At 39.5% G+C, this 17,450-nt stretch overlaps 1 protein-coding gene across 2 annotated transcripts in view; it reads left to right on the top strand.

The window, feature by feature from the left end:
- cachd1 (cache domain containing 1) overlaps positions 1 to 17,450 on the top strand; it is a 126,456-nt gene that overhangs the window by 48,390 nt on the left and 60,616 nt on the right. For both annotated transcript variants that reach the window (XM_052012601.1, XM_052012600.1), the window contains exon 3: positions 9,568 to 9,630. In XM_052012601.1, coding sequence (XP_051868561.1) covers positions 9,568 to 9,630 — 63 coding nt within the window. The remainder of the gene's footprint in view (positions 1 to 9,567; positions 9,631 to 17,450) is intronic.

Raw genomic sequence — 17,450 nt, 5'->3', positions numbered from 1 at the left:
TAATCCTGGCAGTCTTTTATTTTGCTTCACTCCATATCCCATGTCAGCTGTGGTCAAATGGGAAACACTTTATGCTGACCTGACTGAAAAAGGATGTCTTTTTCCCTGTCTCTTCCCCTTCCTTGATTATGAATATAGATATTGGAGGAAAGAGCACAGTGCCAATATGTAGTAAACAAATTAAGAGCATTATTATTAAGCAGAACTACGCCACCAGTTTATTGGTGTGCAATGCGAAATTCGTACTGTTGCTCACTTGGGTGATTGTGTATGGTGGTAGTTGGTGATTATGTAACCAATTACGTAACCATCTTGCCCATTGATGATAATTTTGGAGAGTGAACAAAGTTTGGCTTCGTTGTGCATTGTAGATTCAATCTAAGGCGTTCTTGATTTCATTTGCTTTCTCCTAGCCAAGTACAAAATGCTTCTCATTTAGTTTGACATCTGGAACCAATTTTGCTGTCTGCAGTGTGTCCGACAATCATCAACTCTTCCTAGTTCCTTCACAGACTTGTCACATATTTTAGGAGTTCATAAATGTCTACGGTTTCAAAGAGGTGCTTCCTCAAGACTTTTTATTCTTTTTTGGAAACCTACCGTGATGTAACTGTTTTTACAACATTTCAGAGTTCTTGCACAAGAATCAAATTTTTCTCATAACAAAATTCGAAGCCATCTAGGAATCCATGCTTTTTTTCCTACTTCACCCAACCCCCCACCTCCCCAATATATGTTTGCTTAATTATTCTAAACACCGTAAGTTACAAGTATATGCATACTGTGTGTCTGTGTCTGTGTTTGTAAATGTTTGCATATGTATGTTCATTTGTGTATGCTAGGGTTATGCAAAACAATATTTTATGCAAAAAATATTATATATACACAATTTATTTGACAAACTATATATCACATCTGTCTAATTCACCTGTATTTATTTTTACACTGTCTACCTACACATTTATGGTTTGTGTGTGCATATTTAACACCTTATTATGCTCAAATGTCATTCTGGGGATACACTAATTCTCCTAGTAGGTGAATGAGGAAGTTCTGCAGAGAATATTGGCCTGATATATTTTCAGAGGGTTAGGAAGGAGATGTTTTTATGATCTTAAGCTGGTAAGGATGGACAGGAGGAAGGTTGTGATTTTTGCTGATGGGAATGGGGTGTTCTGTCAGACCCTGCTGTTTGTAGTGAAAACTAAAGGTGAGAGGTAATATGTGGCACAGAAATCATTTGTGTGCTGGTTTGGTGTCAGGTTTATTGAGCCATGCTCACAGATTCTGCTCATGGAGATGATGGAGGTTGGTTAGGGTGGTAATTATGATTTATCTGCAATATGAGAATTGACTGCTTTCAATTTTCAAAGGTTAACGAGAGTGAATTATTTCCGGTAGGTGCGAGGTTTTTGGTATTTATTATTGCTTAGTGATAAATCCCACTTGTTTTGGTTCTCTTGTTCCTAGATTTTCAACCTGGGGCCCAACAATCCCTTGGGCAGACTGTGAATTAGTTTTCAGTGTTTATAATTGGAGTCCAAAATTTCTTCTGGGGAGTTAGGGGATGCTGAGGTTTGTGTTGGGAGCATAAAAGTGAAGCTCCCCAAAGTGGAGCACAGCAGAAGAAATTGGGAGTATCTAGTCTAGTTAATATATAAATTTGTGGATGTGTGTGTTGTGTCAGGCATCTGCTGCCCTCTGGGGTTGCCACAAATAGATAGTGCCCATTCCTGAAGGATAGCTTCTCCTATCCCAAGCACTTTGACAGGGGACCTGCTGAGGGACTGCCTGTGTGGCAAGCCCCAAGCACCCTGATGCTGCCACTTTATTTCTATCCATTCAGTCGGTTTCTTTACATCACAAGCAGAATGAGGAACAGCAAACCTAAGAATGTTGTAAGTATCCAGCTTGTATGATCCTGTGCCATTGGATGCTGGGAACTGAGATAAAGTGGTATTAGAGGATGGGGCAAATTGGACAAGAGTGCCAGCAGAGGAACTAGAAGATGAAAGTCTTCGGTAGTCCCATTATTGATAAGAAGCCATGAGCAGAGTAACAAATTAAGTTTGTGTTATAAAGGTGGGGATGGGAATTTATAACAAAGATTTACAAACATTTATTGGGACTGTTTTGTCGGTAGGAAGTATGTCTTTACACAAGTTTTATTTATTTATGGATGAAGAGTAGCAGATTTCCTGTATTGAATCTGCAAACATCTTTTTCCTAGTGAAGCATTTGGCCACAAGAGTGAGCCTCGTGCAATTTAGTTATTTTTTTGAACCAAAGAGGTAATTTCATCAAAGTCAGCCACAGCATTATTTGGTCAACAAGAGGTCGTGAAATCTACTGCTGTTTTCCTGGGGGAACAAAAAAGTCTTGGTGGTTCTTCTTGTGATGATTACTGTAACACATTTCCTTGAACCTATCTAAATTCCTAGGTTCATATTTCGAATGCAATTATTTATATAATCACGTCACATTATAATCATTTTCCCTTGGCAGCTATGGCACTGTAGCTCCTTGGTTGAGTGCCACCTCTCTACTCCAGCTATCCTACAGAAAAGCAACTGTGCTCAAACAACTTTTTTCATACCAGAATTGTTATGGTGTAGAAGATATTCAAGCAGCATCGGGCTCTTTAAGCCTCCTACAGTGTGGGGCTAATTTTCTACCTCAGCCCCATTTTCTAGCATTATCCCCTTCATTTCCATATTGTCCAGAAACCTGTTGGCCTGTTTGCTGAACGAACACAAAGACTGAGCTTCCACAACAATATGGGGTAGACTGTTCCAAAGGTTCACCACCTTCTGAGTGTAGACATTTCTCCTAGTGTCAGTCCTAAACAGCTTACCCCTTTATTCTGAGACCATGACCTATGGTTCTAGAGCACCCAGCTTGGAGAAACATTCTCCCTTTTTCTAGCCTGCAAAGCCCTTTAACCATTTTGTAAGTTTCAATGAGATCTCTTGTTTGTCCCAACTCTCAAAATGCAGGCATAATCTACTTAATCTCTCCTCATATGGCATACCAACCATCCTTCAACCAAGTCTAGTGAATCATCTTGTATTACTTCTATAGTTAATATATCCCCTCTTGCGTGAGGAAACTAAAATTTTGCATTGTCAATGTCCCAATACAATTGCAGGAAGGTTTTCCTCGTATATTCAAATCTTCTCAAAATAAAGGATAATATTACATTTGTTCTCTTAATTGCTTACTGTATCTGCATGTTGGCCTTCAATGACTTGTATACAAACACTCACAATTAGAAACATAGAAAAACCTACAGCACAATTCAGGCCCTTCGGCCCACAAAGCTGTGCCGAACATGTCCCTACCCTAGAAGTTACTAGGCTTACCCATAGCCCTCTATTTTTCTCATCTCCATGTACCTATCCAACAGTCTCTTAAAAGACCCTATCGTATTCGCCTCCACCACCGTTGCCGGCAGCCCATTCCACAAACTCACCACTCTGAGTAAAAAAAAACTTGCCTTTGACACCTCTTCTATACCTACTCCCCAGCACCTTAAACCTATGTCCTCTTGTGGCTACCATTTCAGCCCTGGGGAAAAGCCTCTGACTATCCACCCGATCAATGCCTCTCATCATCTTATATACCTCTATCAGTTTCCACCCTCATCCTCCATCGCTCCAAGGAGAAAAGGCCAAGTTCCCTCAACCTGCTTTCATAATGCATGCTCCACATTCCAGGCAGCATCCTTGTAAATCTCCTCTGCACCCTTTCTATGGCTCTCTGTACTCATGGTCACATCTGGTTTTAGTATCGCCATAAAACTTGGAAATGTGACATTTGGCCATATTGTTGATTATAGATTGTGGAAGAACTGGGGCCTAGGTACTGATCTTTGTAAACATGGGAATAAATAAATCATTCTCAGGCCTGCTAGCCTCAGAATGATTTGTTTATTCCCACAGTTTGCTTTCTGTCCTATAGCCAATTCTCAGTCCAGTCTGCATATTAGCCCTAGTTCCATGTGCTCTAACCTTGTTGATCAATCTGTGTGTGACCTCATCAAATAGCTTCTGGAAATCCAGATGCACCACATTGCTGATACCCCCTTATCCATTCTACTAGTCACAACCTCAAAGAACTTTATCAGATGAGTTAAACATGATTTTCCTTTCATAAATCCATGTTGTTTCTGCTCAAGCCCATTATTTCATTCAAGGTGTTCAGTTATTACATCCTTCATTAGAGATCTCGGCATTTTCCCTACCATTGATGTCTGGCTAACAGGTTGGTGGTTCTGTTTTCCTCTCCCTCCTTTCTTAAATAGTGGGGTAATATTTGCTTCCCTCCAATCCACAGGAACAGTTCCAATGATAACCAGAGTATCCATTACCTCTGAAGCCAGCACCTTAAAAATTCTGGGTTGCAAATCATTGGGTCAATGAGATTGGTCAGGTTTCAAGTTTGTCGACCACCTTTTGCACTGTTTTTTGGCCAGTACTTTCTTCGCTCAGCTCCTCATCCTCGTGAGATCCCTGTCTAACCGTTTAATGGAAGTTCATGCCAGTTCCTTGTAAAGCAAGCTGTTCAGTTCCGTGCCTTTGCTCTTTCCCCATGGCCCTGTAATTTTTTTTCGAGTGCCTATCCATAACCCTTTTGAAAGTGTAATTGCGTTTTTAATCTGTTTCCACTACTTTTGCAAGCGTTGAGTTCCTGATCATCACTCTCCACGTTTGTTAAAAGCTTTTCCTCACATCCCCTTTATCTTTTGCCCTTCACTTTAAATCTGTGTCACCTGGTCTTTGAACTGTCTGCTCAGGGACGAAGATTCTTTACTCACTCTATCTAAACCTGTGATAATCTAGTAAGACTGTCACATCACCTCTCCAGTCTAACCTTGCAGCTGAAATCCCTCATCCCAGAGACCGTTCTGGTAAATCTCTCTGTCCTCTTCATGACCATCCTCCTTAAGGTGCAGTGAATAAAATTTAATGCAATATATCAGTTGTGTGCAAAATAGCATTAAAATCTTGCGTGTTCAGCTTTGCTTAATTATCCACAAGCCTCAGCTCATTCACCTGAAGGCTACACTTGATTATGTGTGCATTGTTTCTTGAGGTAGCCTAGTAATAATACGTTAACTTTAAAATGTGGCTTTTGCATCCCACAGAGAAATGCAATGTTAGCATTCGTATGGAGATTCTGTGAAAAAGCCCACAGGTAGTCCCTCATTACCTATAATGTTTCTCTGTAATGCCTATAGGTGTCACTTGACTTGGATTTCCAAGGTTAAATTGAGCATTGGCCTGTAACTGAATAAATATTTTGAAAAGTGTGCAGTTTTAAGACCCTTGTTACTTAGTGTTATGACGTTACCTTTCAGGTACAAGCTACAATACTTGTGGTTACTGTGAACTCTTGCATTGGTTAAAATTTTCTTGCTTTACTTCAAACTTTAAATTTAACTTCTGTGTTAGGCCTGCTGTGTCGTCTGCCTCACTTATTGCTCCCATTGCCATTGCAATTTATCTCATTTCGTTCCCATCATGTGACTTGCTCTTCCTCTACTTTCCTAGTATACCCAAAATAAAACCCCAGTCCCCATACGTGCCAATTCTAAACACACTTTGGCCTATTTTAGAAACAACACCAACTTGTATTTTTGTTGCTGACATAAGGTGCTCCACAGGAACATTATCAGTTTGACACTGAGTAAGGAACTGAAAGGAAAAGTGATCAACAGCGTGGTCCAAGGGGTAGTTTAAAAGGTGAGAAGGGGGGTGAAATTTAGTGAGGGAATTCCAGTGTTCAAGGCTGACATAGTTGAGGGCATGACCATCAGTGCAAGCCAGAATTTGAGGTGTAGTATCCCTGAAGGTTTGGAGAACTTGAGGAGGCCATGGAGATGGGAAGGGGTAGGGATAGAAAGACACTAGAAAATTAGGAAGAGAATTTTTAAAATCCAGACATTGCTCCACAGGAAACCACTGAAAAATCATTGAATGCAGGGTGATGGCTGAGTGGGACATTGTGGGAGTTAAGTGTGCTGGAACTTGTATTTAAAACCTCCTTATGCCTCTTTCCTGATTTTAAGATGTTCCTTGAAGTCTCCCTTTTCTGCCCTAATATGTGCATATGTGGATCAAGGTAAAATATCTGTTTTGGAGGCAGTGGAGAGCTCAGCTTTGCTGCTTATTCCCAGTGGTAGATACGTGAGTGAAGTCTGTGCGAGTGAGATTTGGCCATTTTAGCCTGGAAAGGCATGCTGAGATGTGTCATGGCAACTAAGTCATGTTAGAAAAAGCAATTTTAAGATTGATGTTGAGAGGTTCTTTACTGCAATCTCATTAATTTTGATTCAGATTCTAGAACTCAAACTGTATTCCTTATGTACTTGGAAATTAAAAAAAAACCTGCAGATGCTGGAAATCTAAAGCAAAAGCAGAAAATGTTTGAAATACTCAGCAGGTCAAGCTGCATCTGAGGGGAGAGAAACAGACTCTGAAAGTTTCAGGTCAGAGACCCTTTGTCCAGTTACAATGTTACACTGCAACTTGGAGTGAAAGCAGTTTAATCTTCCAGATGATATGGGGGTGATGTTGGGATTTATTCCTGGACAAATTCTTAAAACAACAAGTTGTGAGCTTGTCTGTGACCTTTTATAAAGAATAGTTGTCATATTGTGTCTATTGCAACCTGAGGCAAGTTGTTTTTTTTGTCTCTGCAAACTTGTCTTGTGATCTGGGTCCCAGTTCCTTCTAATTTATTGCAGCTCTACCACTGACGACAGTGAATTATAAATGGAACATAAAATAATATGAGCCTATTCAAACCTGTATTTAGAAAACATTTCTCAATACTTCATTCTTCAACCTCTAATATTCCTATCTGTATGGTGAAACAGAGCTTCTGGGAGGATGTTTCATGTTGCTGTTCGTCTTTGTTTGCTTTGAAGAGGATGCCAAGTTTCTTATCCTAGTAGTGCCAGGAGGCTCACTGACCCTTGGAAGCTAAAAATAACACTGAATCATAGGGCTTATTACAAACATGAAACAAAATGGAGCATTGTTGGTGATCTTTCCATTCCCAAAAATTTGGTCAAATGCTTTCCTGCCTTTTTGAAGAGCTAATATTCACCAGCATACTCTATTCCTATCCATTCCCATCACCAGCTCTCCCCTTCCAGAGCAGCAACTCCCAACTGCATTATCAGTCATTCCTACCAGCCATTTCATTTATTTTACAACTAAAAGGTTCCCTGGACCACTGCCTCTTATCTCTTTGTCTCAGCTGCAGGATTATCCTCATATAAACTTGCATTTTCTTGGTCCCTTTCTCCACATAAGGTCTTTTCTATCCTTGTGTTCACTGATTGAAATCACAGCTATTCTAATTCAGTTGGAGACCTGTTCAATGGTCACTGCATTCGTCCTCCTCTTTGACCCTCATGATTAGTTACATATTACTGATTACACTTTTGAGGGCAGCAGATGTCTAATTGCTGATGTTTTCCTTGGCCTTTCCCCTTCTCTGTTTGGTGGATGAAATGGATAGGCATTAAGATGAGTGCTGGGAAACTAACCACTTCCTTGAGTTTCCCCTGTTCCTGACTGCCTGCCCACCCATCATGGCACTTGCTCTGCCTTCTGCTCTTGCAGTTCCTGACTGCCTGCCCACCCATCATGGCACTTGCTCTGCCTTCTGCTCTTGCATTTGCTGCCATAGTTTCTTTCAAATCAGACACCATCTCCCATTACTACTGTTCTCCAACATGGTTGTCCATTTTGACAACTTAAAATTATACATTAAGGAGGACTTGTACCTCTGTGCAGGGAAAAATTAGGGAACTAGAGGTAGTATTGGTGAGAATTCTAGCCCCTACTGTACTTCTGCTTCCCCAGACGTCTATCCTGCCCCACAAAACTATTAGAATGTCCAATACTGCAACAGTGGGACAGTGACCCACCATAACCATAGCACTTTCAGATTGTTACATTCCTTCCGAAACATCAGCGTTTGTGTCCACGGCAGTATTGAGCTGCTGGTTGCAATTGGAGGGCATGTGATGTGGATGAAAATGTAGCTTCATCCATGAAGTTCATTTCTTTATTGTTGCTACACAGCTGAATTAATTCCACATTATTTCTGATGGGGCTTTCAGTATCTCATGATTTTGAACACCTTTCAGATTTGCTTGTAGGTTTTCTTGCTGTATTGACAAGTCTAGTCTCCTCATGTTCTCAATCCTGATATTAAAACTGGACACAACATCTTAACTGTAGCTCATCAAATTTGTACAAATCTGGAAAACTAATTGAAAGAAATTGCAGCATTTGGCTAGATTTATTTAAAACTATGTGAAAAGGCGAATTAAATTGAGGAACATTTTATCAAACTTTATCCAATGGAAGGTAATTTTGGAGGGAAATGCTGATTGAAGATAGCAAGGATTGTGATTTGGTGGCCCATATTTTGCTAGCAATAGAGAAATGCTCACCTACTTTCTAAGCCTACATTTACTCTGAGCACATCTCCAGGCAGCGCCATTATTGTATAAGCTATACAGATCCTCCATGGTGCAGGCCGTTTTGGGTCTAAATTTCATTACATTTGTGGAGCCAGAACAAACTTTGCCCATAACTGCTGAGATGAGAGGGGATGGACAGAAGAAACTGACACCATGCCATCAAATAATTCTGATCTTCAGAAATATTCACACATCAAAAGTTAATAAAAATTAGGCTTTTCACTTTTTTAAGTTAGAAAACCATAAAATTAAAATACTTAACACATTTTTAAAGCATTTAAGTAAACATAGTTACTAAGACTATAAATTACTTAATACTTAACCAAGGTTCCTTGCAGCCATTCTTCTTGATTGCACAGAAAGATATTGGTGTTGTTCAGAAGGTAACTTCCCCGACATGGATACAAGGGAATTGCATGGCATGTGCACTGTGCTTCCAGGATCCACAAGGAGTCCAGTGGTAGAGTTTGATTGGTAAAACGTCATTGAGCTTCTCTCTGGAAATCTGGGGCCTCCATGTGGGTGCAGGATGTGGGAGTCTCAAATTAAGACTTAGGGAAGGTAGGGGAACTTGATTGGGTTTGAGGACATGGTGACAAGTAAATTTTGTGTTAGCTTGGGAAAATGTGTGACATTTAAGTTCACAAGGCACAGCCTTATTGTTTCGAGTCTTAGTTTTAAAATGGCTACTGTGATAAAGCCAAGGAGAGTTTGGGGCAGTATTTTGAAAAATAAATCCGCCAAAAGTTTTAAATATATTTTGCTTACACTGCCAAGTATAAATAGAAAAGTGTGGGGCCCGATGGGTTTGTACCATGGAGTCTCTGGGGACTGTTTGTAAAGTCAAATCCTCGTGATCTACACAGATCTGATTTTCCAGGTCTAATGCCATTCAGATGGGCATCAGCGAAGCTGAGATTCTTGTAAAGTTTCAGCCAACTGAATTTAGGATTGCAATTACCTGAATTTCCAGGGCTGTAGTTTAGAGAATGCAATTGTAAAAGAACTCACTTTTTTTTTTGCATAACATACATCTTACCTAACTTGTTCTGTTTTATTTTCAGGCAATCTATAATTCATTTGTCTACGTAGAGAAGATCTCCAATGGAGAAACAGAAGTGCAGCAGGTAGGTGAAATTGTTTCTGCTCTTCTTTTCATAGCAACTGTCTTTTGCTGGGTATTTGTTTGCAGAATATTCTTGCCTATTCAGTTGAATTTTTTTGGCAGTTAGTTTTGTATTCACCCCACCAAATCTGTTAGGGGCCCCCTAGCTTCGTGAGTCTCACAGCTGCCTGCCAGATTCTTTGGGCCAAAGTAATATTCAGCTTGTGCAGCTTGTTAGCATCTAGTTGGAAACCCTGAATGTATGTTTTTTTTTGTTCATGATAAAGTTGTCCCTGCATATCTTGAAGCAGTTGTGGAATTTTAATTGTGGTCACACCAGTTTGTTGTGTGTTTATTCCTCTGCCTTGATTGAGGGAGGTAGACTTTTTAAAGGTGTACACACCCCTCTTTTCCCGTGTAGCTAAGACTAGAGGCATCATCCAAGGTGGCAATAAAACATGTAGTCTGGGAAGGTCGAAATTTACTTCCTGCTTTGTAATGGAGTAACATTGAGGAGAATTAGAGGTAAATAAAGCAGTCTCAGCATAGGGACGAGAAAAATAAGGTAGGATTATTGCTCCTAATTACAATGCAATTTGTAGAATCTGTGCTTGTGTGGATGTCAGGCAAGAGTGGGATTGGTTGTGGTGACATTGTTCCCTTCCTATGGCCTCCATAATCCCTATCTAACTGATGCTAGGTGAGCAGATTTACTAATGAACAATGACTGTATGATACAAATGAGCCCAGAGTGCCTTGAACACCTTTAGAAGGGGGAAATTTTAGAAGAAACAATTATACTGAGAAGGCATTTTGACAAGAGAAATGATAAACTGCCATTAATATTTTCATTAATACTTTACAAGTTTGTGACATTTGAACACCTAGAGAGATTGTCCACAATTAAAGCTTAACTGACCACCAGTTTCTTGTTGAGTTGCTGTATGTTTGGTGCTGTGGAATGTGAATGTTGTAACTTAAGTGGGATAGATGCTATGTAGGATTCTAAAAATGACCTATCTGACCTCACTGGTCAGGAGGTGTGCATTTTCCTCATAATCCTGGGCAAGTACTGAGCTTTTGTTTTGAAACATTTGGAGTCTGAAGGACAGCAGTTTGTGCTTTGTGGCCTTGCTGTTGATTGGAGCCAGAGTTGGGCTTTGCAGATGTGTTTCACTTTTTCAAGCCAGTGTTGTTGGGCAAAATGAGTTCAGAATTTTGATTACTTACAGTATACTTTTTAAAGTTTGGGCAACAATGTTTCCTGTTTGGTTTAGGTCATGGAAACAGACCCTTCAACCCACTGAATCTGGGCTGACCATCAAGCACTCATTTATGCTAATCCTAAACTAAAGCCACTTTATTCTCTCCACATTCCTATCAACTCCTCCCAGATTCTCCCACTAACTGATGTACTTGGGCAATCTACAGTGACCAATTAACCCAGCATCTCACACATAATTGGAGTATGAAAGGAAACCAACACAGTCATAGGGAGAATGTGCAAACTCCACACAGACAGCACTGGAGATTTGGATTGAAGCTGGGTCACTGGAGCTGTGAGGCAACCATTCTACCATTCTGCTAAGCTGTACCACTATGCTGATCCTAATACACTGTATAAAACCTGAGCCATATTGGCAAGGATTTTAATTTTTGGTTTGTACTGAGCAATCTGACCTCAGCCAAGTGCGAGAGCTTTGAATTGGTTCCAGTGTTGCCAGTTTAAGCAGCAGGTATGAAGATCAATTAAGTTTATCATCACCATCCAGTTTAAATATACAAGAATATTCTGTCACGATAGAATTGTCCTTGGTCACAATGCCTCTTCTTAAGCATTGAAATACTCCACTGATTTACGCCCTCTGGACGATTAAATGAAGAGTAGCCATTGGGTAACTGGAATCTAGTCAAGCATTGTCACTTTCTTTAAAAAGAGAGAAAAGGGTTAAAATATTTACATTGATGGGCGAAAACATTGCTAAAGCCAAGAAGCAAAACAATGTCTGCAATTCTTTGATCAAAATTGAGATAAAAATTGTTGCTTTTTACACAAGTAACTGAAAATTTGTAAATTGATTCTTAAATGTCAAAACCTTTGCTGTATGCTGCAAACATCTATGATTTAAAATACTATGTTTAATAGCAAACTTACAACTAAAGTGGGCTCCAAGTGGAAGAAAGTTCTTTTCCATCCCATTTAACCTGTGGTCAAACCAATTTTTTTGTTTTGGAGACATAAGACTGCAGATACTGGAATCTGGAGCAAAAAACAAACTGCTGGAGGGACTGATTGGGTTAGGCAGCATCTATGGAGAGAAATTGTTGATTGCACAATTCTGTTTGCAACTTCTCAGATAATGGAGAAGTCTGAAACCCCAGGAAGCGAGACCTGGTCAACAGTCAGGCATGGACTCATAAGTTGCAAGTAACATTATGCCTAATTCAACAAGAGAGGATCTAATTGTTCCCCCATGACATTTTCCCACCACAACAGTCCTCACCATCAACATCTGTGGTTTACCATTGACCAGATATTAATGGGAAAAGCCCCACATGTACTGTGCCTTCAAGTGCATGTCAGAGGTTGTGTATCCTGAGATCTGAATCACCTCCTGACTTCCTTCAAACATTCCCACTGTTTCTGAGGCACAAGACAGGAATGTGGTGAATACTCTCCACTAGCCTGATTGAGGGTACTTACAACATCATTTAAGAAGATCAGGACCAATTTAAAAGCAGTTCAGTCGATTGGCACCTCATCCACCATTTGTATTATTCTGTCATTCCAGTACCAGCACGTCTGTGAGAATCAGTACAACAATTTCACGGTATCTCCCATAAAAGGGACAGGGAGGAGGTGAATGGAAACACCATCGTATGCAACTTTTCCTTCACTGTTGCTACATCAGAATCCTGATTTTTTTTTCCCCTAGTAACACTGGGGATCACTTTGCCTGCATAGGCTGACAAGAAAGCAGCTCACTGTTACCTTATAAATTCAATTAGCGGTGGGCAATTAATATTAGCCTCACTTTCACCATAGACATCATTTAAATGAAGAAAAAACATGGATTTCTTCAGAAACAGCAAGTTAGTGCATCCTTGTGTTAATGTAAGCACATAAGAGAGTGATTACTTGGTCATTAGACTCATTCCCAGCTTGCACTGTTTCACCTTTCCTCATCACCTTGTAATTTAATCACCATTAAAAGAGTCTGTGAAATCTCTCTAGCAGATCTTCTCTGCAATGCCGATTTGCAACTTCAGTTTTACCAACTGAACCACCACTGATGTAAATGTTAGGTAATTACAAGGGGAAGAAAGGAATAGAAGAATAAAGTGATGGAGTTAGAAATGGAGAAGAGGAAGGCTGAAGTGGAGTTTTAATGTCCGCTTTGACTAGTTGGATCGTATGACTTATTCATCTGCTGTAAATTTTATGTAATTTCTTTTGAAGGATTTTGTACAAAAACCAATTTCTGTAAATTTGGTCTTTCCATACCCAAAATATTTTCCCTTTTCAGCTAATGAGGCAGTTCATTGGATTAAAAAGAGCTGTGAGCTAATGCCAATATTTGGACAGGCTCCAAGGATTGGTGGAAGGCTGCCAAATCTTTTCCTAACTTGAGCCCACCATAGTATCTTTTTTCTTGCGTCAGTGAGGCTAGAATTGCGTGTTGTAACTTGAGAAGGGCAAGATACAGCAGTAAATGTGATCTACTTGATGTAAGGCCAATTAATTCCTGGATTTGGCAGGAATTTCCTACTTCAGGTGCTTACAATTGGACTGCTCATAAACTTCAAGCATGGTGTTCTTTTCCAAGGGTCTTTTAAGGGGCTGCCCATAAGAAAATTCCTTTGCTGTTGAGAAGATGATTGTTAAGTGTTTTCTGATCAATTTGATTTTCCTTTTCAGTTTTGGATTGTATTTTTCTCTATTACTTAGGTTTTTCATGTCACTGCAGCATAATTTTTCTTCTTCAATTGAATGTTGGGACTCAAAAGAGCTAGTTTGTAAAGCTCAGCAGGACTTGTTGGGCCAGAAGGTCCTGTTACCACGCTGTAAATAAAATTTAAAATTTAAATTTAAAAGAAATTTACACCAACTAGAAAGAGGGATTCCATGGGCAAAGGGATCTAGGGGTCCATATCCACAGATCCCTGAAAGTTGCCTCACAGGTGGATAGGGTAGTTAAGAAAGCTTCTGGGATGTTAGCTCTCATAAGTCGAGGGATTGAGTTTAAGAGCCACAAGGTAATGATGCAGCTCTATAAAACTCTGGTTAGACCACACTTAGAGTACTGTATCCAGTTCTGGTCGCCTCATTATAGGAAGGATATGGAAGTGTTGGAAAGGGTGCAGAGGAGATTTACCAGGATGCTGCCTGGTTTAGAGAGTATGCATTATGAGGAGAGACTAAGGGAGCCAGGGCTTTACTCTTTGGAGAGGAGGAGGATGAGGGGAGACGTGATAGAGGTATACAAAGTATTAAGAGGAATAGATAGAGTGGACAGCCAGCTCCTCTTTCCTAGGGCACCAATGCTCAATACAAGAGGGCAGGCTTTAAAGCAATGGGTGGGAAGTTCAAGGGAGATATCCGAGGAAGGTTTTTTACCCAGAGAGTGGTTGGGGCATGGAATGTGCTGCCTGGGGTGGTAGTGGAGGCAGGTACTTTAGTCAAATTCAAGAGATTACTAGATAAGCATATGGAGGAATTTAGAATAGAGGGATATGTGGGAGGAAGGGGTTAGATAGTCTTAGGTGAGGTTTAAAGGTCGGCACAACATTGTGGGCAGAAGGGCCTATATTGTGCTGTACTGTTCTATGTTCATGTGAAAGAGGTCAAGTTAAGGGAGGTCAAGGATACTGTTAAATCAAAAAGTACCAATGGCTACTGGTAGGGCAGAAGAATGGGAATTTTTCAGGAACAGCAACAAAAGACCAAAAAGCTCATAAAAAAGGAGAGAATTGTTGTTGGGGAAAGAACTTGCACGTAATAACAAAATGAACAGTAAAGGTTCTATGGAAATATAAAAAGGAAGAGTGGCTAAGGTAAGTGTGGGACCTCTGGGGAAAGAGACTAGGGAATTAATATCAGTGAACAAGGAAATAGCAGTTATGTTAAAGCATTTTGTTTTCATTAGTTCTTCATTGTGGAAAATACTGCAGATATCCTGATGATAAAAGATGGGCTAGTTTCAAGTTCCATGGAAAAACGAGTAAAAATCACAGTCACAGGGAACAAGGTATTAACTGCATAAAAGGCTGGTGCACAGGTTAAGAGCTCGTGCTGTGGGAGGAAGCGTGTTAGCATGGAGTGAAAGCTGCTTATTATATTGTAAACAAGAGTTGGAATGGAGTACCCCAGCAATCCGTTCTTGGCCCTCAGTTGTGTACTATTTATCTTACTGACCTGAAGTAAAGGGGTGAAATGTAAGATATCCAAGTTTGCTGATGACTCAAAAATAAGTGAAGTGGAACGTTGCGATGAGTAAGTTATGTCTCTTCAGGGGAACCATCTCGAATACCCTCCATGAATCCAAAATCACCTAGCCTTTGCACAATCTTGTAGTTTCTTTCAAAGTGTTCTGTTTATTAGAGATCTCAGAATTTTCCTGCCTTTGATGTCAGGCTAACCAGTAGATAATTCCTTGTTTTCTCTCTTCCTCATTTCTTAAATAGTAGGGTCACATTATCTACCCTCTGATCCACAGGATTAATTTCCAGAATGTACAGAACTTTGAAAGATTACAACCAGAGTATCCACGTCTTTCAAAACTCTGAAATGTAAATCATCAGGTTCTTGGGGTTTATCAGTTTAAAGCATGCTTGTGCAACAAAGGAGGGACAGAGATATAAGGGATCAAATAGTCATTTTCTAAGCAATTTTGTTTTGTCATTATGAATTTATATTGGAACTGTCAATAATTTTTTTTGTGTCCTGGTTAAGCCTAAAATGACCAAAATGTTTTGGCTGGTCTCTCCATTGATGCAATCAAGCAAAATTTCAGTGATGTCATGTTACTGACAAAAAATACTATTAATTCTATTGATCAGATTTTAATCTTTTATATTAATTTTTTAATATGGACACTGAATTTGATGGTATTTAAATTTTTGAATAATAAAAGAAGAAGCACTTTCTGATGGAGAATCTGACGGCAGTCCTTAAGTTTGTAACCGTTTTGAGTGTGTGTGGTCACTCATATTTCTTAACAGATCTAGTTGTTAGAAGAACAGATCAATTACTCCAAGGTTTGTAAAGATCAGAAGCCCCAAGGGAATGTAATTATATCTCTGGCCTTGCACGGGAGGCAATCTGGTGCTGTTTGTATTAGAATGGTAAGTAGTTTGGGGAAAGTGATGGATGTCTTGTTTGGTCCACTTTGTGTGCACACTCATTAATAGTTGGTACGGTCAATGAGGGTAGGAGGTGATGGTGGAAAATTTCGGTAACTATCATTAGCTGTGGCTAAAAATAATTGTTGGTCTGATAGGGTGCTGGCCAGCAGGTTTTTTTTCCCCACAGGAATTGTCCTGTCTTCCTGCCTGGAATTTTGAATAAAGGTGAAGTTCGGAGCAGATGTAACTGACTGTATTCTGAAAAAGGAATGGAGTTAAGTGGATTATTGTGAAATAAATACGATAACATTCCCACATGCACACACTGCCTGAAATGTGTTCCATGTTTTACTTTGATTCTTTGTCTTGTTTCATTTGACATAGGGCAGTCAAGGATAGGGAATAGTTTGTAGCATGGGAAACAAATTATACTAGAATAGATTTGAAGCATAACATTAACTTTGATTGTACCTTAGCTAAGAATGTTAAATGTCATTTTGCTATAATGGTTTTGAAGTTTGTATTTTATACCATTTTAGAAGAAAATCTTTTTGAGAAATAAAGTTTTAACTGAAACATGATCTTATAATTTGGGCTAGATAGGTGGAAGCTCATTATTGTTAAACAAGAACAAGCAGGCTTCAAATGAATAATCTATTCAGAACTCAAATATTGCAAACAAACATTACTCTTTCCACTCATCATTCCTCCCCATCTCACTATACAAACAGTAACCAAAACCAAATATAGCCTTCCCAGAAATAGCTGTTGAGGCTAAGCCGCTGCCTTAAGAAGAAAAGGACCTGTGATAATATATGGGATTAAAAGTTACAGGAACTGACAGATCAAATACTTTATTTATGTGGCACTCTTGTCTTTCTTCATAAAGTCTCAAGGCTCACAGTTAGTGAATTAGTTAGAAGCAAGACTGCAGACTAAGGTTGAACAGTGGGAGATAAAAGATGCATGAACATTGCAGAAGTTTCCTCAATTAGATTTGGAGAGGTATTCGCATTCAAGATGCCTTTACACTTTCCACCTAATAAGCCTCAATAAGTGAAAGTTACTGAGGGATGCAGCTCATCTGAGAAAAAGATATTTGGGATTTTTGTGTTTGCAGACTGCACAACAGCAGAATCATTGATATTAATAGAGAATATGAACTGGGAACATGAGTTTAGAGTCCAGGGACATGACTGCAGGTTCAGAATACATGAAAGCAAGTGAGGAACAGATGATTGAGCTCCAAGAATATGGTGCAGTACTAACCAAAATAATTCTTTCATTAGGTGATATTCCTGCTTTAACTCTAAATTATAAACTTCTGGTCATGTGACAATTCATATATACAGTATGGAGAATCTTTCACCAGACAATGATTAGAATGACTTCATGTAAGAATGGATTATTATGCAAGGAATGTCTTTGTTGCATCAGATATTCTTCTTGCATTGTATATGCTATGCATACAAACTGGCAGTTCTGCCTCAGTAGAAT

This window comes from Pristis pectinata, chromosome 3, assembly GCF_009764475.1.
Source record: "Pristis pectinata isolate sPriPec2 chromosome 3, sPriPec2.1.pri, whole genome shotgun sequence".
Classification (NCBI taxonomy): Eukaryota; Metazoa; Chordata; class Chondrichthyes; order Rhinopristiformes; family Pristidae; genus Pristis; species Pristis pectinata.
The sequence above is the reverse complement of the archived record's forward strand: the minus strand, read 5'-3'. Positions and strand labels throughout refer to the sequence as shown.